The 26,907-nt window shown below is 42.1% G+C and overlaps 1 protein-coding gene across 1 annotated transcript; it reads left to right on the forward strand.

Moving 5' to 3' along the window:
• The first annotated feature begins 4,672 nt into the window (after positions 1-4,672).
• Positions 4,673-15,702, forward strand: LOC115474769 (protein Tob2-like). Its single transcript, XM_030210428.1, has 2 exons — positions 4,673-4,826; positions 12,039-15,702. The coding sequence occupies exon 2, from the start codon at positions 12,100-12,102 to the stop codon at positions 13,030-13,032; it is 933 nt and encodes a 310-aa protein (XP_030066288.1). The 5' UTR covers positions 4,673-4,826; positions 12,039-12,099; the 3' UTR covers positions 13,033-15,702.
• Positions 15,703-26,907: the final 11,205 nt, after the last annotated feature.

A 26,907-nucleotide genomic window follows, 5' to 3' on the forward strand; every position in this document is an offset into this window, starting at 1 on the left:
AAATTTTCACTACATGTCCAATAGAAAAAGGCTTAATTTAATGTACTTCTTTGTGTGTGGAAAACCGACAAAACTACTAAGGTGGCCAGTCCAGTTTTCTGTCACCTGTTCCTGGTGCATTATGGGAACTGCAATATTGATTTGAAATGGGTAAAATCAGGGTCTATATACCAGCGGAACTGGCCAAAAGGTTTCCCTCCTGGAGCATTGTAACTTTGCGGTTCTGAATGAGTAGCCATGTTTTGGAGAAGAGAGAGAGCAAGGATACACATTCATCCTCTTTTTCTTCCACCAGAATTGGCTTTTAATGGTATACAGATATTCCTTTAAAGAGAGGTGTTTGACATTAGGCATGATGCCCTGTTGAAAAGATTGATAAGCATGGCCCTCTCTACAAGTTCCTGCTTTTGTGGCCTTCATCTGTGCATCCCCAGAGCATTTTTCTGACAAGCTGAAGTTGAAACTGAGAAAAGAACAGGTACGAAAAAGGAAGGGGGATATGACAAACATTTAAATACCTCAAAGGTTTCAGTAAGGCTCAAGAAGACAACCTTTTCACAGGAAAGAATGGTCTAGAATAAGAGGTCACATTATGAGTCTAAAAGGAGGTAGACTGGAGTAACGTTAGGAAATGTTTTCTGAACAGAAATGATGGGAACATAGAACAGCATTCTGACAGAGATGGAAGGACAAAAATGGTAACAGAATTAAAGAAAGCATGAGCTTGTCACAGAAGATTCCTAGCTGTGAATAAGTGAAATCTGAAGCTGGGAATCCAGTAGAGTCAAAGAAATAAGATGCATAATAGCAGATAGAACCCTAAGGCCCACCTTTTCTTCCCAGTAGACTTCAATTGATTTAATTTAAGAAAGTAGCCAAGACCCTTCTTGATCTGACTCCAGCTTATTCCTCCCTTATTTAGGAATCCTTTATTTCTCCCAGTCTTTCTTTAAAGTTGGTTTCCATTCCCCTTTCCCTACCTTCCCTGAGGCTGGTTCCTAGCATCTATCATCTTTCTATAAATGAATGTTTAATGTATTCCAGTTTTCCTCATGAATGATCCCCACTGGAAACTCATATGCTTATGTTCTAAAACTTTTTTCCCAATGAAACCAGTGTATTTATTGCACCATTTCTAGCTTTGGGGGTTTTTTGTTTATCCTCTAGCAGTGTGTGTATTTAGGTCCTCGTTGACTCTCTTAAATCTTTAGTGTGATGGACTACCTCCAGAATTATCTATGTCAGAGGCCCCAAACTTTTCATAAGAAGGGCCATATGGGAATTTGAAATGGCTAAAAAGGCCGCTGGGGGCGAGGTGGGGCAGTGGCAACTCTTTGGTCTGTGACTTTGTTGCCAGTCTCATTGTTCTTCTGCCTTTGCTGCTGCTGTACATGAAACAAAATGAAATGTCCTGTGGCAGGCCCTAGTCTGGGGATTGGTTTATATTCTTTCAGAGGTGCAGCCTCCAGATCTGGACACACTACTTCCAGATGAGGTCTTGCTAACAATCTGTAGAAAAGCATTATCAACAACATTTTGCTACTATTTATTTTATTTATTTATTAGAATTTATTTACTGCCCTTTTGAAGGAATTCACTCAAGGCTGTGTACAGTAAGAATAAATCAAACATGAGCAATAGACAATTACAGGAGTAAAATTATTCCAATAATAATACAAAGTAAGGCAGAGTATACTACTTACAATGTCAACACGATATGTAATAGAACATTTTAATTGACAGTGTAGGGTATAAGCAAAGATGGAACATATAGATAGGCAAGAGAGTAAGAGGAGGCCCTGACCCTACTAGTGATTTCTATTATGCCCTGTCAGTCCACTGAAAAACAGGAAAGAAATAGTGAAGAGATGATGGTACTGTGTAGCAGTTAGTAGTAGTATTGTAAAAAGAACAGCTTAACAGTTTTCACTCCATTCTTTTTGGGGCAGCTACACTGCTGGTGGTAGGGACATATCTCCTTAGTGACGCTGCTTCTGACAACCACAACCTTTGCAGAAAGGGTATGTCTTTTAATTAAGCACATTAGTATGTCTGTCTCTTATTTGATGCTTTTCAAATTCATTTTAACTAAAACGCCTGTGGCATTTATTTAGGTACTATGTGTTCAAAAACAAGTAGAGAAAGCATGTGGAGCATGTTTCATTGAATTCTTTCCAACCAGTCTGCATTTATGTTGGCTGTGTGTGTGTGTGTGTTGTCTGACCTGGAGGAAATATGGCTTGGGTGGTTTGAATGGTGTCATATGCCAATATTCTGTGAGTTTGGAAAGAATAATAAAATGAAATCAGTTGTGATAGCCATTAGATGTCAGTGTTAACAGATTTGAAAGGATAGATCAATACAGTTTAAGCACAAGGCACTACTGTCCCAAGGCAACAGGTACTGGTATGCTTCACCACCAGGTAACAGTATACATAGCAACCAGTCACAAGCTACATAGTTCAGTCACTAGGTTTTACAGAGAATATGTAATAAAGTCAATAAAATACACATCAGAATTACCAAGTTAGCCCTGCAAGAAATTGGAGTGGTGCCATATGAAATTATTTCCATAGCCTCTGTGCATATGTAGGGGGGGTTCAGACTTTTTCTCTGCCCCCCCAGTTCAGTCTGGCCCATTTTCATCTGTGTCATTTTTTCCCAGCGTTTCTATTGGGTTGGAAGGAATAATGCTGATAAAACTGGTAGCTGTTGGTCACGGAATGGGAAGCAGAAAATGAAACAGAAACCAATGCTACATGCAGATTTCCAGGCCGCCAGTATTTGATTTTCCAGGTTTACCTACCCTTTCCCCTTAGCTAAGGATCCAGTCATTGGGTGCCTCTGATGATGGAATTCAGGCTGCTATTGACCCTAGCAGATCAGCAGCATTGTTTGCCAGCGCCTTACCATGGATAATGTGCTGGTGTCCCTCTTGGAAGGGCATGGAAAACTGCAAGATGGGTGGCCATCAGCACTGTTCTTCTGTCCTAGTTTTCTTTTTGTGGTAATGATGTAGCTACGTTTGGAAGAATACATGAGATTGTGGATTTCTAGCCAAATCTACAGCGTTTTTTCTGCAGGATACTCTTGTGTTTGCTAGGGTATTGGACTCCTGATGAAGGCATAGGCCGAACACAGACCGTGTTGAGTCCATCTTCAAGCAAATGTCAGCTTTATTGTACTGATGTGATTATATACACGCTTATTAAAAACTTGTGCTATTAACCTGGACTATTGCATTGGTCATTCCTAACCTTTTGCTTTTGTCTGGTTTTCTTTATCCCTCTACCATCTCCCCTGGGAGATAATTATATGCATCCACCACAAGTTTCTGTGATGAAATATTTCCTGATGGCTACTTCCTTAGAGCCTCACACCATGCCTTCTTGTTCTAAAATGTCAGGGCAAAGACATGAGGATTTATTTTAGATGTCACCTGAAGTAGGTAGAGTCACCATTTAGTTTTTGTTTTTTTTTTCTTCTTTCAAGCAGCTGCAGTACATATTAGCTGAAAACATTTGCAGCTAACTTGGATTTCTGCCTTGAATTGTCCTTAGCAGTCTCCACAAGCTCTGCTATTGACATACCTACCAGCAAGAAGGTAAAGGATGCAAACAAATGATCAAATATGTCTGTGCAGTTCCTGGCTAATCTTAATTCAGCTAACTTTAGTGGCATGACCATTATGTATGAGTTGCCAAAATAATACATTTACCGCTAGAGAAAAAGGTTATTTACAAAGTTATAGTAACAACATTAGAATAAAGATATGTACAGAGAGGTCAATAACAAAAACAATACTTTGCCCTACTCCCTGCCCTGTTCATTAAAACAATAATATGTGCATCTTAGCAACAGTTAAGGATACTTGGTGCACTGACTGACTCCAAGAAAAATTAATAATAAGAAAAAATATCTTTATGTAGTCTGAAATGGAAGGTAATGAGCATCTGGCACTTGGCCTTGGCCAGCTGTGTGCCAGGTGGAGGGAAGGCTGGCAGATCTAGCTTCAGCCCTGGTGCTGTAATAACTGCAATATTTGGTGGCCGGTTCAAATTCCACAGCAGCTTCTTTGATCTCAGGTAAGTCTCTTAACCCTCCATTGCCTCAGGTACATACTTATATTGTGAGCCCAACAGGGACACGGCAAAATCTTTCAAATAAAACATGATGTTGTTACTTCAACCCAGGTCAACCGAATAGGCTGATCCAGTTCTGGTTTTGGCCTGCGGAAACTTGTAGCTTACTAGATTCTTGGGGAAGTACAGCCTGTACAAACCCTATAAGTAATGGGTAAACGCGGCCTGGATCAGCCGGTTAAGCAGTTAGGGGTACGATGGCAGTCTCTAAGGCAGAGGCTTTCGCTCCGCTGTGGGCGCAGACTGGCGGGGTGGAGGCTTTTCAGTTACTACAAACTGAAGAAACTTAGGTGGTAGCAGCTAAGGTAGTTACAAACCAGAAAGCGAAAAGAGACGGCAGGATAATAGTCACTTTCGCTCTGGTCAGGAGAGAGTTAAGTTCTCGCCCCTCCCCTTTGGCCTGTCTTTGGAAAGAAGTCCCGGCTCTCCCCCCCCCCCCCTCCCTTTCCCTTCAAGGCGATGGGCTGCCGCATCGCGCTGGGCGTGTAGAGCGGTGTGCATGCGCGGGGTTGCTAAGGGTGAAACTTTTGCCTGACTTTGCTCACTCGGGCCGGGGAGAGGCAGCTCGGGCACAACGCACTCAAGAGAAAGAGGTAATCGCCCGGGCCGGCCAAGACTAGAAACCAAACAGCTGCCACCGACACTAAAAGAAAAGAAGAAACCTTCCCTCTCCGCGCCCGCCAAGTAAGTACTGGGGAGAGAGAGGTAAGGAGGAGCGGCCAGGCCACCTCTTCCCTGCACCTGACTGAGGGGAATCTTGTCTTTTGCTAAAGCTTAAGTCGAGTTATCTATAGCAGGGCCTATTTTATTCCTATGGGCCCTGCTGCAGATAACTCGAGCTAAGCTTTAGCAAAAGACCCCCCTCCCTCCTGTGGTTCGCGCTTTGTAAAGATAATATTGCCCTTTTTTAGCCTTTGGGGGGGGGGGGTTTCCGCCCCGTTGAATTACTGCGTTTCTTCAAATTCTTTTCTGTTAAACTTTGCCCCTGTAGGACAATTTGTGACTTCTATCTTGTTGTTATTAGCCCACTTAACACCCTTTTTTTCGGAATGGGGCAAAGAGGTGGAAAAATGGGGGATACAAATGCAATAAATTAAAAAATATAAGCTTTATTAGCTTTCTATATGGTACTTTTGTGTTTCTGATTTTTAATTATGGTTTGTGTAAAATGAAGGATGCTTATCCTTGCTGAGGCAGGGTAGAGAATTGTCCTCGCTATTTAAAGCCTTGATTTACGGTCGCTTAATATTTTCCTTCTTGAAGCTTAAAAACTTCACCTAAAAAGCTGGGTTTTGTTAGTTTGGCAGGCAGTGTAGATTAGAGGGTGTGCGGGATCCTGCAAGTGACAGTGTGACTTGAACTCTGTTTTTTTTTCGTAGTATATGTACACTACTACCAAGGTGTAAATTTCACACGACGGGGGAAGGCGGTCACGTTTAGTTAAATGCCCCGTTAATATGTGTAATATTATAATATCGAAGATTTTTTTGTTTGTTTAGGGAAACAAAATCAGAACGTACCCGAGGGAAGGGAAGTCAGATAATGCAGCGCCCCCCCCCCCCCCCCAAATGGAGGATTGCTTAAGTATTAGCCTTTGAGGGGCCCTTCTAGTGGTTTTGTTATTTACTTAACCAGTTTTTGTTCCGTATGGGAATCCTAACTTAAGGGATGTTGAACCAGAGACCAAAGCAGCATATTGTGCCCTTGTGGCTTTAATATCTCGGGCAACACTGTAGAAGGATAAAAATGAATAACAAGAATCTGAGAGGAAAAGGGTGTGGGGGTAGGGCCATCCAGGATCTCGCTTGCATTGAGCAATGGGTGTGGGGGTGGAAGGACGGAGTGCGCATGTGTGGTGGAAAATTTTTGCTTGCTTAGTCTTGAGTGACAAAGCATTTTGGGAAGTGAAGTTCCCAGGAAAATAGGTCACTGAGCAACGTTGTCGAAGAACTGCAAGGGAAAAAACTACACTGCCCAGAAAGCTGTAGGAACCATCATTTTGTAGAAATTGCCTTTGGTTAGTTATTGAAAATGCATCATCTTTTATTCCTCCTGCTGTGCTGGAGGAGCAGTACCTAGGTTCTGGGCTGAGCAGAAACTGCAGGTCTGCAAGGAGGCATTCTTTTGTATGTATGGGGACAGAACAGCATGTTTTTTTTTTTTTGTTTTTGTTTTTTTTAAAGAAAAGGTCTGCAACTTCTTTCCCTTCTTAGTTTGCATGTTACAAGGCAGGTTGATGGTTTTGGCAAGTTGAAGTGCTGTGAAATAGTAACTAGATAGGCTAATGATTCTAGCAGTAGTTAACCTTATCCCTAGTTAGAAGGTTGCAAGGCAGGATTGTGGGTTTGGCAAGTTGAAGTGCTGTGAAATGGTAACAGGTAGGCTAATGATTGTAGCAGTAGTTAACCTTTTCCCTGCAACAAAAAATCAAGGTTGTGATAACTGCTGGTTAGAAGAGCCAGTGAGCAGAGAGCAATTGAGTATTGCCAGAGGTTGGCTCAGGATCGTGGTGAGAGAATAAGACTACTTGCCCAGTTGGGTGTGGTCGTCTACCTAAAATGGCAGATTATTCCTCCAGCCTTGTTTTTCAGGGGTGTTGTTGAACTCTAACCTGCTCTTTAACATCACTGAGTGGAGACTATTTGTTTTCTTTGATGGTTGAAAGCCTTTAAACTATATCTGGAGCTTTTAAACTAAATATGAAGCTAAGGTGGTCGTTTTAGGTTTCCAGTCAGACAACCATTGCATAATGAAACAGTACATGGAGGATTTGGTTTGCTTTTAAGTATTTATACTTGTTTACGTGTCTGTGGAAGCTGTTTAGACTTTTCTCTGTTGTAGTTTTTATAGTTAGCAGTAGAAAACCTTAACATTTTTCCTTCTTCCTTGAGTTTAATTTGTCCCGGTTGCTTATTTGGACTCTATTTCTCAAATAAGCGCTATTGTGTATTTATTTTCTGCTTATCTCCCTGTAGACTTGGTTAAATAATAGCTCCTGCTAGCTTTAGAAAGTATGCTTTCCTTTTGGCCTGCTTGATTGATAATGATAACTTGAGCTTTGTAGCTGTCTGTGGCCTGCTTAAGTAGGGTTCTTTTCTTTTTTTTTTTTTTTCCCATATTGTGATAAACCAGTTGGTGTGAAGGGGGGAAGATCTGGTGCCACCACAGGGTGCTGGTTTTCCTTTCTGCTTTGGATAAACCAGTGAACTGCAGCTTCTGCCAAATCTAGTTGATGTAGTAGTTGGGATTTTCAATTTAGTGCTCAACTTTTTCAGTAGTAGCGTGAGGTGAATTACATTTAGGTACAGTGGGTTGTGACTTGTAGCTCCATATAGAAAGGTAGTGCACGGCCTATACCTTTCAACGTTTGTTTTTATTTCATTGCTTCTGAGAAGCCAGCTTTCTCGAGACCACTTCAGTAATTTTTTATATTTGAAAAGGTAACTGTGCCATCGTCTATCGCCTTTTTACTCACCCCCCCCCCCCCCTTCCTTGTTTCATAGATGGGATATTTTGTCCGTTGATGTGTGGAACAGCTGACATCTTCTACTTTAGGGAACTTTTGTACTTAAGAGTTGAGTAGAACTGGATGCTGGCCCTGGGTGAATATTTTTGACTGAATTTAGTAGTGAAATGAAGTGAGCAAAAAGCTGCATCCACTGTTGCTTCAGTATTCCCCAGACCAGAGAAAAATGTTGTGGCACCCTGTTTCTTTGTATTGGTTTAAATATTGAAACATTAAATCTGATGAGGCTACCTGGAGGTTGGTCCAAGAGTTCATGCATACAGTTCTGCCTGATGGAAGCAAAACCCTAGGACTGCAGAGGGCTCAGCAAACACACACTGCACTCTAGAGTAGGACTGGGGGAGGTGCTTTTTTTTTTTTTAACCTTGGCACAATGTTTCTGAACCTAGTATTAAAACCAGGGTTCTGTTAAATCACTTTCTTCCTTTACTGTTGTGGAGCAGTGAGGCTAGGTTTTTTTTTTTTTTTATAATGCTTACAGCAGTCTCTCTGTTCCAGGATCCAAATATACTACTAATAAACATAGCGTCTAGTACACAAAGGCAGAAGAAGCCATTGCAATTTCTGCTGTGCTTATCTCTCCTGTAACTTAGAAACTATTTAATATCTTTGTATCTGGTACACCAAAATGAGGTAGCACGCCTACCAGTGGCCTGTAGTGTCATGGAAGGATGTGCCCAGAATAGGTGGTTTATGCTAAATGCTTTTGTAACTTAACCCTTTAGTGTCCAATGTTCCCATCAATCTGTTCCCATATGGCTTATTACGGGAACATTGGACACTAAAGGGTTTTAAAACTATGTCCTAGTTACAAAAAAGATTTCCTGTTACTGACTTTCTTCCTCCAGCCAGCCAGAGAATGATAGCTCACACAGATATGCTTATTACATGAGGAAGAATCACATAATTCAAAGTAGATGGGCAAATTTTGAACAGTGGTTTAGTTTAACCTCAACAAAAAGAAAATATCAAAAATCCTGACCTATTTTTCTAAAGCCAGAAGTCCAGACGCTTTCAGCATCGTGCAGTGTGCCATTTATTTTGGAATGCTGTAGGACTAGTGTGAAAATACAAAATTTTACAAACCTGATTTTTGTATAATACATGCAGCATTTGATAGTTAATATTTCTATCATTGCCTAAGTTAATAAAAACATAAAAATGTAGGCAGATAAAAAACATATCTATCCAGTCTGCCCATCCATGCCATCTACTCTCCTTAGAGATCCTATGTACTTGTCCCAAGCAATTTTGATTTCAAATGTTGTTTTTGTCTGAACCACCTCCAGCAAGAGGCCATTCCACGAATTCACCACCCTTTCCATGAAGAAGTATTTTCAGTGTGCCCCCCTCATTCCAGAGCTTCCTTTCAGTTGAAAGAGACTTGCCTCCTGTGCATTTACCACGTAGGTATTTAAATGTCTGTCATAACATCTAGATTGGAAAATGTGGGGTACAGATGCAGAAATAAAATATGTCCCCTCTCCTGCCAAAGTATACGTATTGAGATTTTTAAGTCTGAGTGGAGGAGTGGCCTAGTGGTTAGAGTGGTGGACTTTGGTCCTGGGGAGCTGGGTTCGATTCCCGCTGCAGGCACAGGCAGCTCCTTGTGACTCTGGGCAAGTCACTTAACCCTCCATTGCCCCAGGTACAAATAAGTACCTGTATATAATATATGTAAGCCGCATTGAACCTGCTATGAGTGGGAAAGCGCGGGGTACAAATGTAGGGGGGAAAAAAGTCTGTTCCCATATGCTTTATGACGAAAACCACTGACCATTTTAGTAGCTGTCCTCTAGACCGACTCATCCTATTTATATCTTTTTTGAAGGTGTGGTCTCCAGAATTGTACACAATATTCTAAATGAAGTCTCGCAAGAATTTTATGCAGGGGCATCATCACCTCCTTTTTTTCCTACTGGCCATTCCTCTCCCTGTGCACCCAAATATCCTTCTAGCTTTCATCGTTGCCTTTTCTACTTGTTTGGCCATCTTAAGATCATCACAGCTGAGAGATGCGACCAGAGACTTACCCTGTGCATTGAGCTGATGTCCTCATCTTGATTGAGGAAAGCACCCTGCTGGTTTTTTACGTTTCAATCTCATGTCCTGCTTGGACTATTAGCCCCTGACGCAGCCCTTGTGGGCGAAACAGTCTGTGTCGGGCAAATCTCTGAAAATAAAGTTTTGAACCATATCACTGATTGATCTGCTTTGTCTCCACGTTGGATTTTGCGGATCGCTTGCCATCTTGTTTCTTAGTTCCACACAACTACTACTACTTGACATTTCTAAAGCGCTACTAGGGTTTTGCAGCGCTGTACAATTTAACATAGAAGGACAGTCCCTGCTCAAAGGAGCTTACAATCTCCAGTTCCTAACTCAGTCAGTTCAGTGCCCATACTGTTGTGGAACCTTGCCAAAGGCTTTTCTAAAATCTAAATACACCACATTTAGTGCTGTCCCTCAATCTGACTCTATGGTCACCCAGTCAAAGAAATTAGATTTGTCTGCAAGACCTGCCCTTAGTAAAAAAGCATGTTGCCTTGGTCCTTTAATACGTTGCATTCCAAAAACTTTACTATTCTCTTGTTTTAAAAGCATTTCCATTAATTAACTTACCACAGTCAGACTTACTGGCCTGTCGTTCCCAACCTCTTCCTTCTGCTTTTGTGGTGAGGGACCACAAAAGCTCTTCTCCAGCCCTCTGGGACCATTTTCAACTCTAGAGAAATATTGAAAGGTCGGGTAGTGGGGGCAGCTAGAACTTAACGTATCTTAAAAAAAAAAAAAGTCTTGTTCCCCCATCCACCACCATTTTAATGTATTGGCTATTTTCTTTTTCTTCTATTTGCATCTTTGCTTTCCTGAGTGTTCTGCCAGCTTATCTTGGCTTTTCCTAGATATTGTCCCCTGTCTTCCTCTTCCTGCGTTCTAGTAGGTTCCCAAACCTGGTCCTGGAGGCACCCCTAGCCAGTCAGACTTTCAGGATATCTGCAATGAATATTCACGAGAGAGATTTGCATGCACTACCTCCCTTGCGTGCCTCCAGGACCAGGTTTAAAAACCACTGGACTAACCTATTTTTAAACCACACATCTTGTGATCACTGGGTTCAAGGTGATCACCTGCTATAACATCTGAGAAACTCTCCAGATTAGTAAGCACTAAGTCCAGTATTGCCTCATCCTGCTTAGGTTCTGTTACCAACTGCTGGAATAGTTCCCCTTGTAGAGGATCAAGGATCTCCCTGCTTCTAAAAGAGTACACAGTAAGGATACCCCAATCAACATGTGGCATATTAAAATCTCCTGTTGGTAGTACTTCCCCTTTCACAGGTATATTTTGGATGTCTTCAATTAAATCTCTAAACCATCTTTTTAGCCTGCACGATCTACATTCCTTGGATGGGTATAATAAAATATAGTTTAATCTTAGTTGTTTTATGTATATACTAGAAAAAAAATGCCCGTTTCTGATGGGAAGGAAACAGGCGCTAGCAAGGCCATCCCCCACCCTCCCTCGTTGTTCCAGACTCCGCCCTGCTTCCATTTTCACCCCGCACCGCGTTACGGACCCCTGAACCCCCCTTCCGTGACCCTGTCGACCCCCCCCCCTTCTTGGCAAAAACCGTCCCCCACCGCCTTGGGGGACCCCAACCCTGGTCAGCCGAAGTCCTATGCTGGCCTTTGCGGCGTTGCTTCCTCAATGATCTGTTGAAGTTCCTCTGTGTGCGTCTGACGTCAGACGCACGTAGAGGAACTTGAACAGAAGATCATTGAAGAAGGAACACCGTGAAGGCCAGCACAGGACTTCGGCTGACGGGGGTTGGGGTCCCCCGTCAGCAGAGGGAGGTACTGGATGGCGGCGGGGGATGGTTTTCGACGGAAGGGGGGGGGGTCGACAGGGTCGCGGAAGGGGGGGTACAGGGGGCCATAACGCAGGGGGAGGGGGGTTTTGAAATCGGAGGGAGGGCGGAGTGTGGAACTCGGTGGGAGGTGCGTGAGGGGACACGGGGTGTTGATGCTCGTCGGGTGAGGGGGTGGGTTGGTGATGCGGCGAGGGGGGGGGGGTTCTGTGTTGCCCCGCTCCCTGCCACGAGCGGTGCACTGACAGCTGATTCCCATGCAGGTGGAGGAGTAGGGAAACACGCTTCGCGTGCTTCCCTACTCCTCTCCTTGCTTTGGAATCAGCTGTCACTGACGTCAGTGCGTGCCTGCCTAGCAGACCACCTCTGAGAGAGGCACGGTCCCAGGCACATTAGAACGTTGGAGGTGAGAATTATTATATAGGATATGTGTGTATACAATTGTTAAATGCAGAGCATAGTGAAGTTCTAACTTATTTTTTTGTTTGTTTTTGTTTTCTAGGATTGTTTGGAGCCTAATCTATTTTTTATACACTGCCCTAATTTCTTTGCTGTGAAAGAGTATGCATCTGGAGATTAAAGTTGCCCTGAATTTCATCATTTCATACTTGTACAACAAACTGCCCCGAAGACGAGCTGACCTGTTTGGGGAAGAATTAGAGAGACTGCTGAAAAATAAGTATGATGGTCACTGGTACCCTGAAAAACCTTTGAAAGGTTCTGGGTTCCGTTGTGTGCACATTGGAGAGACTGTGGACCCAGTGGTGGAGCAAGCAGCCAGGAGAAGTGGCTTGGACATTGATGATGTGAGGGCCAATGTTCCCGAGGAGCTGAGTGTCTGGATTGATCCTTTTGAAGTATCCTATCAAATAGGCGAGAAGGGTGCTGTGAAAGTGTTGTACCTGGATGACCTGGAGAGCACTGTGGAGCTGGACAAGGAGATAAAGAGCAGCTTCAACCCTGAAGCACAGGCTTTCATTCCCATCACTAGCCAGGAAAATTCCTTATCCAATTCACCCTCCCCATCTTTTGGTCAGTCTCCAAGCCCAACTTTCATTCCTCGCTCGGCCCAGCCCATCACTTTTACTACTGCTACTTTTGCTGCCACAAAATTTGGCTCTACTAAGATGAAGAAAGGTGGGCAGAGAATGTCTAGGTCACCCACCAACACCCTGATGAAGCACAAGGGCCTCTCTCTCTCTATGCACACTCTGAATTTTGGTGCAAATCAGGTGCCTCAGTCTCAACTCTCCCCCAATGCCAAGGAGTTTGTTTACAATGGTTCCTCTGGCCTCTTCTATGATGGTGAGAACCAAAACCTGCCTAGTCCAGCCCAGTTTAACAGTGCATTTGATGTGGCTCAAGTCTTCAGTGGCAGTAGCACTAGCAGTGGCCTCTTCATGGAGAAGACTCAGTTTGTGGAAGGGCTCAACTTCAACTTCAACACGATGCAGTATCCCAACCAGCCATTTCAACCTGTAGTACTGGCAAACTAAGAAATGGTTTTGCAAAAAAAAAAAAAAAAGTTATATAAATTAGCTACTGGAAGACAAACCACAATTTGTCATATTGTTGCAGAACACTTGTGAAGAATTTTTTTTTAATATAGTCAGGTGACTAGCCTTTTCTGCCATTTTTTTCTACAATTTGCTCTGTTTTTGGAGAATGATATAAGCTTAATTTTCTTCCTCACTGTTCCTCCAATTCATCAGGAGAACTTGAGCATTTGCCGGACATCAGCATAACCATGTTCTTCATTTCCTCCATAAGATACCTCTGTTCAGGGCCCAGATGGATGAGATGCCTCCGTGTGGCTGCCAGAGCTGCTTGGCTGTTCTACAGGGAACTGAAAAACTTGTTTTGAAGAAAGGGGAGGGAGAGAAACTATGTGATGTTAGATGAGTATCATAGTCTACCGCCTTCTACCAACACACCACAAAAGCTAGCATTGTCTGCACCAGTGGGGAAACGTGATAGAATTTGGACCTTATGCCAAGAGGATGGAGAGACAGTGGCTAATCCTGTGTAATGGAGCACCATTCTTTTCCCTGTTCCCTCTTATTACGAACATGCTCCCAGTACATCAGTAGAAATTTTTTGTTTCCCAGAAACGTTTTTCATTTCCCCATTCCAGAGGATATCTGGATTTATTCTGTTGAAAGTATGTGACTATATTAGCCCATTATTTCAGGGTCTGTTTTTCCTCAAACTTTTTTTATCCCCCCCCCTTTTTTTTTTTTTTATTACTTTGGGTGATCCACTCAGTCATTGGATTGCTTGCCTCCATAAGGCTTGCTGTCTTGTAGCTTTGCTCCTGGCTTGGAGATCAGATGGTGCTCCGTATGTATGTTGAATATCTGTGGCCTTTTTAAGGGATAGCTTCCATTGGTACTTTGCTTTTGGGAGTCATTAGCATTACCCTTTGTGTGCCCAACCTTTCCTTCTTTAAAATGAGAAGAGGTAGTTGTGTGTGGGGGTTGGGGTTTGTCAGTATTTTGGTTGCAGTTCTCAAGGGTTCCCCATAGTTGGAGAAGTGTATATTTTCTTTTCCTGGCCTGATTATGCAGAATTTTGTCCTGGGGAATAAATTGGAGGTGATGCACTTAAAAAAAAAAATATTTTTCTGACATACATTTCTCTCCATCCTAAACTCTGGCTTAGTAGTGACCTAGACTGAAGGTTCTCAGTTGGGGGCAAGGGTTGGAGTTGGGGAGAAGAGGCTGAATAGTTGTTCACTTTTTTGGTGCTTGATATTTTGGATTTGAAAAAATATAAAGTTCATGGTAAGAGTTTGGAGCCTGTGGGCATGAAACAGCTTAAAAAGTTTACTAGTCTCCTTTCAGGAGAATGGTAAGAGAGAGCAAGCAACCAAGGTAAAGAACAAACTTTCTTGTTAAGGCTGCTATGTTTGTCAACCTTATTTTATGATCAGTGTTAATGTTAGAAGAACACTTGAGTGTCACTGCTTTGTAAAGAGTGGTACTCTTGATTTCCCCTTCTTCCCTCTCCCCTTTGTGTTGGAACACCTTGCATAAGGGCTTGGTGACCTCCAAAATTGCACAAATGCACGGATGCACTCTGAGCTGAATTATTAATACTTTTAAGCACTCTCCCTCACCTCCACTTCACACCCAGTGCCTAATCATTCCTAACACAGGTTTTGGAAGCCTGAATTTGCTTCTAAATTTAAGCACCCACATGGATATTGTGGACTTTTTTGTTTGTTTAATCTGTTCTGTTTAATGTACAGATGCATGAATGGCAGGCTGTGTTTTAAAGCTCCTTGAAGAATGAAATTATTTCTTCTGGGAAGTACCTAGTGACTAAACAGTTGGGTGTTCCACTCTTAGCTATTGGACAAGAATGTGTATTATCTCGAAAGATCCTGATGACAAAGTTGAGGAAAGGAGCACATTTTGAGATACAGGAGAGACTCCAGGACTGGTACTGGATTGTACAGTGCCCTTTTTTTTTTTTTTTTTTTTTTTTAACAGAATGGATTGATGTACAGAACACTGAATGTAGGTAAGGGTGGGAAAAGACAAGGGGCCAGTCAAAAGTAAGACTTGTTACTGTATGACACTAGTAGGATTTGGTCACAGCTGCTCCCCACTCCAGGGAGTCTGCTGGCTTTGTCTGTGTGCTGTTGACCTTTTGTATGATGCTGAAAGCTTGTTGAGAATGTGGATGAACGCTAACGCTAAGTGAATGGGATGGATTGAGAGAAACTTTTAGAAAACTGGAAATGTCCTGTTGCCTGAGCTTTAATGTGTTTAAAAAATGTGGCAATTGGGGCAGGAAGGGGAGGGAGTGCAACTAAATGCCACTGCTCTGGAATTTGAGACTTTACCTAGTTGACCTTTTGTAGTTTGTGGAGGGTTATTAGGTGAGCTCCCTACTGTGCACTCCTATGTCTGGCTTTTTTTTTTTTTTTTTTGTCGAGTATTTCAGTTGCCGCTAATGCATAAACTGAATCATTTATCAAGTATCCTTGCTAACTATGAGCACTTGTTTTTGAGGTCAGAGGTTTTGTTTCAAGGCTGGTGTCAAATATATTAAATGTGTGGCAAAATGTTTAAATTGTTGCAGTGACTGACAAGGCTGTGAACAGGGACGAGTGACAGAAATGGCTACTGAAGCCCAGGGAACTGTTGACCTACTGACTCGAAAAAAGTGTTACGTAAATATTGTTGACATTGGTGTTCTGCAGTGATCCTACCTCTTTCAGCTTGTACATTTTAGTGTGTGGGTTTTTGTTTTTTGTTTTGTTTGTCACTGTGAACAACTGCCTTTGCATCGAGAGCCATCGTGTTCTTCAGGGTGTTTTCTATGCCAGAGAGACTCCTTGCATAGTTCTTGGACCTCCAATTCTTCTGCCATCAGTTGTTGGGCCCCTCAGTTCTTCCACATGACATGCAAGAGACAATTTGGACACCAGGCAGCACTCATTCTAGAGAAGAGAAGCATAGGAAGGCACCAACAAAAGTACCATGCAAGTGACCAGGAAGACTGCCAGGAATAGGACTGCCTGTCACATAATGCTGACTGCTTGCTGGTGGGATGCACTGGACCCATACGTGTGTGAGAACTTAAAAAAAAAAAAAAATTGGACAAGTGCAATTTGGCCTATGCCAAAATGGCTTCTCCCATTCCCCAGTTCCTTTAACAACATGTAAATGTGGAACAGCAATCACCAGAACTAGATGAAAGCTTAGATACAACCTGCATAGTGGATGTTAATTCACCATATCTAGTGAATGAGCACCTACTATGTAAGGGGGGGAGCCTCTTTGGGAATCTTGCATGTTGCAAGACATTGAGGAGGAATCAGTGTGGGGTTTTTTTTTCCCTTGTATTTCAAGAGTATGATGAAACTGTATAACATATACAGTAGCTTCACAAGTACATTCTGAGCAATGTGGAAAACCATTTGTCTTTCTTTTAGATGTTCAACACTTAATTTTGTTTTCTTGACTTTTTTTTTATTTTTTAAATTGGCACTAACCTACCTGGTTCTTAAGTTGATGTTGGATTTTTTTTAACTTTTTTTTTCTGTTTATAAGAATAATAATTTGCTACATTTTGTAAAATGTTAAGAGGTATATATATTTCTAAAAAAAATTGTAATTTCTTTTCAGAAGTTTTCTTAAGGAAAAAATATTTTTTTAAAAAAAGAAAAGGAATTTAATGAAAGGAAAGTCTCTCCCTCCCCTCCCCCACCAGCCCCCATGTTCTCTCGACTTACCCTTTCATTCCTTCAAACCAATCGACAATTGTAAAATCTTGTACAGGAAAATGCAATCATTTTGGATCTTAAATTATGAATGTTGAAGAGGGTAACTGGTTTTGTTTTCAACTTTATTTTTTTTAGGGGGGGGGAGTGGGTGGAAGGGGGGCTATCAAGAGAATTTAGTTTATTTACCAGAGAGAAAACAAACTTGAGGGGTTTTGTATTTGGAACATTGTGCAATATATATGATGGGGGGGGGGGGGCGGAATTCTAGAGTGTTTTGGTTTAGTTTAAGAATGATCTAAAAGCTGTACAGTTTCTATTGTTCCAGATTTTTTAAGTTTGTATTAAAAGCATGGTATCAGACTTTTCTTCTGTGTTTTTCATTTTTTACCGGTGGATGAAAGGGGATGGTGTTCAAAATTCTTTGTGATAAAATTGCATTTTTCTTTCTTTTGCAGCCTTTTGCATATTTCTCTGATTTTTGTGATGATGAAGGGGGTTTGGTTTGGCAGAATCATGTGAGTTAGATCAACCTGCATGGCTGCCTGTCCTGAAACTGAGCAGTCAAATTTTAACCACTCACTGATGTGGGAGTAGGAGTGAGAGTAATTCCAGCCCCAAAACCCCTAATGGAAGTTCTGGAAGAAATGAACCTCTGCATTTTTCAAGCACTTGAGACTTATTTTGCTTGAAGGGCAGTACTAGTCTCTTCTTAATTGCTTTTCATGTTGTAGGTACTGTTGAAAAGCAGTAGTCTTGGCCCATGGAGGAGGTAGGGGGGGGGGGTGTTTGTGAAGAGCAGCACTCATCAGTCTTAAGCTTCAGCGAGATCCAGATAACACTAAGCTAATTTCTTAACACTACAGCCTAAATGGGCCATCTAGTGAGCATTGAGAGATTTGACATAAGCTGTGCTTGCTGCCAGGTATGCACTCAAATCAGTTTAACTTTTCAGATGAAATATATTACATAAGTCTCATTCAAAATTGGGTCCAGGAATTGGTTCAATTAGAGCAAAAATCTTCACACTATTTTTAGAGTTTTCTACTTCTCAAACATATAAAAGGTTTTTTCAAAAACATACATTAGCCATTTTCCTGTTCTTATATTTTTCAAAGGCAACCTCAGCGGCACTCATTGCCAAAGATGTAAATCTGGCAATGTAACTAGCGCCCACTTCTTCATCGGTTCAGCCCTTGAGGCAGTTGAACCCTTTGGTCTGACTACAAAAGATAAGTAATTAAATTGATAAAAGTAAAAGAGTTTGAGATGAAGAAGTGGCCTTTGAAAAATATAAGAACAGGAAAATGGCTAATGTATGTTTTTGAAAAAACTCTCTTTGGAAAAACCTTTTATATGTTTGAGAAGTAGAAAACTCTAAAAAATAGTGTGAAGATTTTTGCTCTAATTGAACCAATTACTGGACCCAATTTTGAATGAGATATTTGTTAGAATCTATAGGGGACTGGTGCACAGTTTTTTAAACTAGCCACGATTTGGTTTATATATTACAAAAGAGCAGGAGCCACGTATATCTAACTTGTATGCTCAACATTCAAAAATACTACAAGTCATTCTAATTGACCTAGGTGGTGACTTTTTTTTTTTTTTTCATAGGAGCCACTCTTATGGCTCGCCTGCCTCCTCGTCGGTCAAACTCAGAATTGTTTCCCAAAAAACACTTTTTTTTCCCCAGAAAGTTTCTCCTAATACTTTCAACTATGAAGTTTTAAATAAAATAAACTTAGCTGTATATCAGCTGTGATCTTCAGATCTGCTGCCAACGCGGACCATGGTTTGCTTGGCATTAAGCCAACTGCTTTATCGGGGTGCAGACCTCAATACAAGTAGCTTGCCGTTTTCCATATTACCACTCGTATGAAAAACAGCAGGTTACTTATATTATCACTTATATATATTTTTTTGTTAGCCTTTTAAACTGGATTAACAGTGCGACTGCCCTAAATAAGCAAGGACATTGAATAAAGCCATCTGTTATTTTCCTTGTATCATGAAAAATATATTTAGGCTTTTTTAATCGGTGTTTATTCAGGGCCTCATTTACTAAACTGCGCTAGAGGCGCATTAGTGCTTTTAGCGTGCGCTGTGTAGGTGCCCACAATATTCCTATGGGTGCCTACACAGCGTGCACTAGCGCACCTTAGTAAACGGGGCCCTAAGTTGGCAGAAAATGTTCGTGTGTGGCAAATATTACATTTTCAAAAAGGTTAAAACACTTGTTAATCTATTTATCAACAATGTATATTGCCTTGAAGAGTAGGCAACTTATAAGATTCTCAATGGGTGGACTCAGAAGTAGTAATAGACATTTTTTAATGTAGAAGTTAAGTAAATAACTGCTATTAAGAAAGCTAGGATTAAACACAGAGTATCCTTAAAAGGTGAAGCAGAAGTAGGGATCAATCAGTGAGCCAAAATTTTGCAGAGTGATTTTTTTTCCTTCTCCAATTTATGTATTATGTTTGGAAGTATAGTATAAAAATAAACTGAACAAAGATTGAAGCACACAATGAAACTTTTCACAACGTACAGAATTTTTACATATTCCAAAACTTTCCTCCTAATATTGTTAACAGTGAGATATCTGGGACTGATGTGCTGCACACACTTCTTCACTATGAGGTTGTGGTAGACATTTGCTTTAAACGTAATGCCAGTATCAAGAAATTTGTACCCGTTCTGGAGTTTGTAAAGTGATGTGAAAAAAATATTTACCCCCTCTTAATTTCCCCTGTTGTTGTATGTCTGAACAGGTTCTGATTTTTAAACAAAATGTAATTTTAGACAAAGGGAACTTGAGTAAACATATTTATTTAAGCAACAAACGGGTACGTTAACTGTAATTCCTAACTCCCTTTAGTAAACATGGATTTTTAATGCATGTTAACTAAAATCTAACGCTGTTCTTTTGGGGGGAATTTTTTTTTTTATGTAGGTTGTGCGTTAATGCAGTTGCATAACTGCAAGGTTTTAATATGGGAGCGGTTATCAGGAGGTACTAAGTGATCAAGCGTTAACTGAGCTGTTTTCCCATTAGTGTGCATTAACAAGGACACACTAACAATCATGTTTCCATGCTCATGTCACACCCACATCATGCCTTCTCCCAGAAAAATTTCCTATTGTGCATGCTAACAGGTATATTACTGCAGAACACCTTAATTTGCTTATGCAGTAACCCTGTTAATGTGTGTTAAGGGCTTAACTGACATATGCTTACTAAAGAGCATTATCAGTACACATATTGATCGAAATTTAATTGATAACTAGATTCAGCTTGATTGCAGCCCCCCCTGTTGAATCTGTGTACCATGAGATGAACTAGTCACCACAAAATTTCTACAAAAATGCTGTGCTATGGATACAAAGAAATTCCAGAAGTGAGAGAAAAAGTTGATGCAATAACACTCGGGGGGGGGAAAGGGTTACAAAACCATTTCCAGAACTCTGCAACTTGACCAAACCACAGTGAGAGCCATTATCTTCAAGTGGAGAAGACTGGTGAATCTTCCCAGGAGTGGCTTGCCTGCCAACTTAACTTATTCCAAGGGTGTAGTGCTAACTCATCTGCAAAGTCAGCAACATCCGAGCAGCACATCCAAAAACTATGCAGGCCTCAGCTAAGGTCAGTATGCATAACTTCATCGTAAGAAAGATGCTGAGCAAAAGTGGGATTCATGGGAGAATAGTGGGGTGAAAACCACTGCTATCCAAAACTAACATCACTGCTTATTTTACATTTGCAAAAACACACATGGATGATCCCTAAGCCTTTTGGGATAATTTTATAGGAACAGACGAGTCAAAACTGGAACTTTTTGAACAACACAGGTCCCATTATGACTGGTGTAAAGCAAATATTGTATTCCACAGTCAAACATGATGGTGGTAATGTGATGGCATGGGGATTCTTTGTTACCTTAGGACCTAGAAAACTTCAGATTATTGAAGGAACCATTAGTTCTGCATTGTACCAGAAAATTCTTAAGGAGAATGTCTATCAGTCTGTGATCTGAAGTTAAAAGTGCAATTGGGTTGTGCAATCAGATGATTGAAATACAAAAGGAAGTTTACTACATCTTGAATGGTTGAGGAGAAACGAAATTAAAGTTTTGGATTGGCTTAGTCATGCCTTGAAGACAGTTGAAATGCTGTGGCAGGACCGAAGACAAAGCAATTCATACATGAAAACCTATAAATATGTCTCCATTAAAGCAGCTGTGCAAAAATAAGTGGGCAAAGATTCCTTAGAGGAGTGGCCTAGTGGTTAGGGGTGGTGGACTTTGGTCCTGGGGAACTGAGGAACTGAGTTAAATTCCCACTTCAGGCACAGGCAGCTCCTTGTGACTCTGGGCAAGTCACTTAACCCTCCATTGCCCCATGTAAGCCGCATTGAGCCTGCCATGAGTGGGAAAGCGCGGGGTACAAATGTAACCAAAAAACAAACAGCAGTGTAAAAGACTTAATTGTTGCTGCTAAATGTGGTGTAATCAAGCTTAGGGGGAGTTACTTTTTCCACATTGGGTGATAAGGGTGTTGGATAATTTTTGTTCAACAGTTATATTTTTATTCATTTATATGTTCAGGTTCCCTTTCTCTAATAACATTTTGTTTAAAAGATCAGAAACCAGTAGACATGCATGTAGCTATAGGAGAAATCAGAAGGGGGCTAAATATTTGTCACTGTACATAGGGGAAAACATTCTAGATATCTGCTTATAGCTTGCCTAACAAATTGGAATTTAAGTTATGGTGTCATTTTGGTAACAGCAACACAAGATCCCTCCGTTGCCTGTTAACTCCTTCTGAGAAACAAAAAAGCCTGCAACCAAGTTATTCAAACTATGTACCATACCAGTAATAGCTCTCAGGACCCTAATAGTATTACAACTTACAAAAAAAAAGGGCTACAGCCACTGGAAAAGCTGAAGAAGGTAGACTGCTAGCAGAATTCCTTGCCTTGGTCAAACACGCCAATCTGCACTCCTAAATAAAGGATAAAAAATTAGAAATGAAAATCCTAAACCACTGTGAGCATACAACACAGGAAGAAATAAACATAATTAAATTTCTCCTGCACTGCATAAAATAGAAGAAAAATACATATTCTAAACATGACATAGTAATCATTTTGGTGATTGGAGCAAGGTTTTTTTTTTTTTTTTAACCACCATTGTATAGGCAGTTTTTCTGTGGTCCTGATCTTGTCACCCTTTTTTTTTTTTTTTTTTTTTTTAAATCTTTAAATCCAGTTCATGGTCTCCTTCCTCCTTCCCCCATTTCTTCTTCCCTATATCTCTCATGTATTTCCTTTTCATCTTTTTTTTTTTTCCTCCAGTTCTCTCTTAGCTAGATTTTAATTCTCCTTTCCTCCTTCTCTAGCCTACAGTCCTTGATCTACATTTTTTCCCCTTACCTATCTTCCTGCTTTCCAATTTCTATTCCCTTTTCTCCCTACTCAACTAATTCCCTTGTCTCCCACTTTTTCCCATCCTTCTCTTCCCCTTCAGTCTTTCACTTACTCCATAGAACCCTCTGTACTTGAGCTCCTTTCCAGCCCTTATCAGTCTTATGTTCTTCTCACATCCCTCCTTTGGCCTCTGGCCATTTCTTTTGTTTTTTCTTCCTGCTTAAGTTCCTATTGCCCTTTTATCTTCTCACAACTCTGTTTTCTACCTTCTCTGACTGCTTCACAGACCTGTATCTTCCTTCAATCTCCCTGTATCTACCTACCCATTTAAAACTTGCCCTTATTATACCATGTCCCTGCTTCCCCACTCCAACCATCCAAAACCCCTATTCAGTTACCAAATAGGTATGTTCCCACCCAGTTCCTGAGTTCTTGTTCTGTTATCACTAAGACTTCACTTAGTCTGAAACCCATGTTTTGAGGGGGAGGAGGGAGGCTACTTGCTATTCTGAGGGTTCCTGTCTTGTAGTAAGACTATTACACAAAGCTCACATCCCCTTCCACCATTCACCCAGTTTCTCAACATTCCAAGATTTTCCAACCATAGGTTTATCTCCTTCCCCCACACCCTCCTTTCTATACCCACCCCCTACACTATTTTAAAACTCCTCCTCCACTTAATTCTCAGAGCTAGCAGGCCTTGGCTCCTGCTGTTGCAGAGAGAAAAAGCAGTGATCATGGCCACAGAGAAGAGAAGGACTTTATGTTACTGGGGCAGCATTTATTGTAGCAATGTGGAAGGGTGCGGAATACAGTGTCGCTAGTGCAGGCTGGTGGCGGCAGTGATTGCAACGGGTGCAAGGGTAGGTTCAGACTGCAGTTGTAATGACTGCCCGAGGGGGGTGGATAGCAGACCTGCAACATTTCCAGTGGAGCCAATGGTAACTGATCATTGGGGGGTAGTGAACATAAATAAGAAATGGTTATGGGGCTATCAAGCATCTACCTCCATTTTGCCCCAGCCTGTAAGCACAAATTTATTAAGTAAAGCATAGGCTTGTTGACTTCTTCAAATTTTTGGTGACACACCTGACAAAGCGATTGAGAACCACACTGGCTTAATCATAACTAATAAAACATCACTTGACTTGCCAGGAATGCTACCTTGGTTTCAATGTATTCCTAAACCACATGTTAAGACGGACAGCTGTACATGTGACCTGTCTTCATCTACTCTTCTCTAAGCATTCATCTGCCATGATGTGGTGACAGGAAACTGAACTAAATTGTCCTGTGGTGTAATTCAGTTTGGCATTTATTTTAATGTTTGCTCATATTTCTAGCAGGATAAGTTTCATTATAATGTTTAATGATGTATATGTATTTGTAGTATTTGCATAAGACTGTTGAATTTTCAGTTAACAGTAGCACACTCGTATTTGCATTACAAGATGCACTGTAAACCTGTATACTCCAAAAGAAGGGGGGGAGACCCTAGTTGATAAAGCGCAAAATGCAACCAAGAAAGAAAGGGGGTCATTGATGAAGCTTGGCTTGTGCTTCACTTGCACTACATTTTGGTGTTTTGAAGCACAATTATTGGTTTACTGGACATTTGTACTCGGCATTTTTGGACACATTTATTGAAATTGTTTTGACTCCTGCTACAGGCGCTTTGTGGCGCTGAAATGCAGACTGCGTTGTCAGTCATTTTACTGATTGATTTTTTTTTAATATCCTTTGTTGTCTACTTGTCCACCCCATTCTTCCTTTTTTGGTTCTGTAAACATGTATGCCACATTTTAAGCTTTTTATTTAAATTTTTCCAAAAACTTAAAATTTGGGAACTATACAAAAGGGGAATTGAGGGTCTTCCAAATAGTCTTTATTTCTTTGAAATCTTCTCTTCATTTTCTTTCCCTCCATATCGTGCATCTATCACTTTTTCCAACAGGGATATAAAATTCAGTAACATTTCTTGAATCAATCCTTTTGATTATATTTTTCCACACTTTCTTATAATGATGATGCAATCTCAAATGGTCATCTTCTCTATCATATTTCTTCCACACAACCCCCCCCCCCCCCCCCCCCCCCCGTTTTCAAAGCCGCGCTAGCGGCAATGCCGATGAAGCCCATTCATTTTGAATGGGCTGTGTTGACACTGTCGTGTGGCTTTGTAAATAGGGGGTTACATTTATTGAGAGGATGGTTGAATGAATTTTTATGCGCTACTGCAGCTAGTGTGCTGGATCAGTACAGCTCTCCTGTTAAAAAGGTTTGCTCGTGGATAGTTCCAAAGATGCACAAGAAAATCTTTATCAGTCCTTTTTGTTAACACAGTTGCCCTTGCTCAAAGTTGCATGTTTAACTGAATCCTTAAGCGAGCAGAGGTTGACACATCTATCGAGTACAAAGCTAAACATGGTATCTTTCAGCAAATTTTAATACATAATTACACAGTGCTGACTTTGGCAGATTGAAAATAATAAAATGGGTGTGTTAATTAGAGCAAAAAGTTAGTGACTCACTGGGACTTCCATTGCTTAGGTGAAGACAGTTCCATGTTTAAACAAATACTCTGACCTTTCTAGTCTCTCAGCCTGTGCTTGTTCTGTCTACTCTCAAAAGACATGGGTTCCTTTAAGCAACTGTGTGAATATTTGAAAGGAAGGTAATTCACACTCCAATACAAGCTCATCATTATGAGTTCTCGGAGGACAAGCAGGCATAATATTCTCATATGTGGGTGATGTCATCCACGGAGCCCAATGTGGACACTGTCACTTTAATTCTCTGAGGACAAGCAGGCTGCTTGTTCTCACATGTGGGTGACGTCCGACGGCAGCCCCAGGAATGGAATCTACCTAGCAACAAAGCTTGCTAGAGCCCTCGCATGCACCGCACATGCGCAACTGTCTTCCCGCCCATAGCACGAATGTGCCTCAGTTTCTTTTTTTCCATGGTTCAGTGCGGCTGTTTTTTTGGCTGTTCTGCGTCCCTGAGAGAGAGCCCTCACACCGTCTCCACGGTTTTTGCATTTTTTCATTGTGTTTGAGCAAGTCGCTCGTGTTTCTTCGTTAAAAAAAAAAGTTTTCCTTTAGTTCTTAGTTTTTTCCCTATAAGTTTCCTTTTGTTGTCGTGAGTGGCCATTTTGGCCGCCCGTAAGGGTTTTTTTTCCCTTTTTTGTGCCCTTCCTTTGGCACCATCGCGGTTTTTGACTTCACCGCTGTGATTTTTCCATACATGACCTCGAAGATCACCAGCGGCTTCAAGAAGTGCACGCGGTGCAGCCGGACAATCTCAGCCACTGATCCACACGCTTTGTGTATTCAGTGTCTTGGGGCTGGTCATCGCCCCGATGCTTGTACTCTGTGTCTTTCCTTAAAAAAGCGGACACAAGTGTCGAGATTGGCCTAGTGGGAGCGCCTGTTCCGAGCTGTGCCTGGTCCTTCGGCGTCAACGTCGATAGCGGTACCGAGATCGTCGAGGACGGTATCGATGTCGGCACCGGAGAGTGCATTTACGTCAGGAGTGCAGGTAATGGCTGTCCAGAGACCCTCGCACGCTGACAGCAGTGACCCATCGAGTGGGTCTCCACCTGCCTTGAGGGCTCCTGCGGTACAGGCTCCCCGGGACCGACCTCTTTCGGACCCAGCCCTGAGGAAGCGTGTGGATTCCATGTCCTCATTGGTACTGGGAGGTACCGCTGACGTGCTTCGTGTGAAGGCAAAGCAGCAGCATCATTGGTCACCTTCCCGTCACGGTACCGAGAGCTCCGGGACGCAGAAGGATTCGGCACCCACGAAACGTCGACGCCAGGAGGGACCGCTCACCCTCCATACAAGAGGTGTCGATGCGCTCATCTCTGGACAGCCCGGTACCGCCTCCGCGCCCTAGGCAGATTCTGACCGTCGCCTGTACCGACCCCACAGCCTTGCCCGACAGACACTTTAGACGAGCGCCTCCGAGCCATCCTTCTGGGGATTCTGGAAGGGCTGCTGCGACCATCTGTGCCAGTACTGGTGGTGCTTGCGCCCTTGGTACCGTTGAGAGATGCGGCGGTTGGTTCTCCGCCCGTGGTGCGGAATACGATGCCGGTACCACTTGCGGTATCGGCCTCAGCTGCCACCCAAGTTGACTCCCCATTGACGTCACTGAAGGGAGCTTCATCGCCGGCAGCGTGGGAGTCTTCTTCTTGGCATAGCCATCGAGGACATGGCTGCTCGGCGTCGAGACAGGCCCGGCTTCGGACTGAAGTCGGAGAACTCATGTCCGATACCGAATGGGAGGCCTCGTGGGAAGCAGAGGAAGAGCCAAGATATTTCTCTGATGAGGAGTCTTGTGGTCTTCCTTCTGATCCTACTCCTTTGCCAGAGAGAGAGAGCTTTCTCCCCCCGAGAGTCTGTCTTTCTCTTCCTTTGTTTGGGAAATGTCTATGGCTATTCCCTTCCCTGTGGTTACTGAGGATGAGCCCAGGGCCGAGATGTTTGAGGTCCTGAACTATCCTTCGCCACCTAAGTAATCGTCCATGGTACCTCTGCATAATGTCCTGAAACAGACATTGCTGACGAACTGGGCGAAGTCACTAACTAATCCCTCCATCCCCAAAAAGATTGAGTCCCAGTATAGAATCCACAGAGACCCAGAGTTGATGAAGACCCAGTTGCCTCATGACTCTGGCGTTGTGGATTCTGCTCTTAAGAG

The sequence above is a fragment of the Microcaecilia unicolor genome, chromosome 1 (genome assembly GCF_901765095.1).
Source record: "Microcaecilia unicolor chromosome 1, aMicUni1.1, whole genome shotgun sequence".
Lineage (NCBI taxonomy): Eukaryota > Metazoa > Chordata > Amphibia > Gymnophiona > Siphonopidae > Microcaecilia > Microcaecilia unicolor.

Excerpts from the sequence above, each read along its gene's own strand:
- LOC115474769 (XM_030210428.1), top strand. The coding sequence starts at position 12,100 with ATGCATCTGGAGATTAAAGTTGCCCTGAATTTCATCATTTCATACTTG.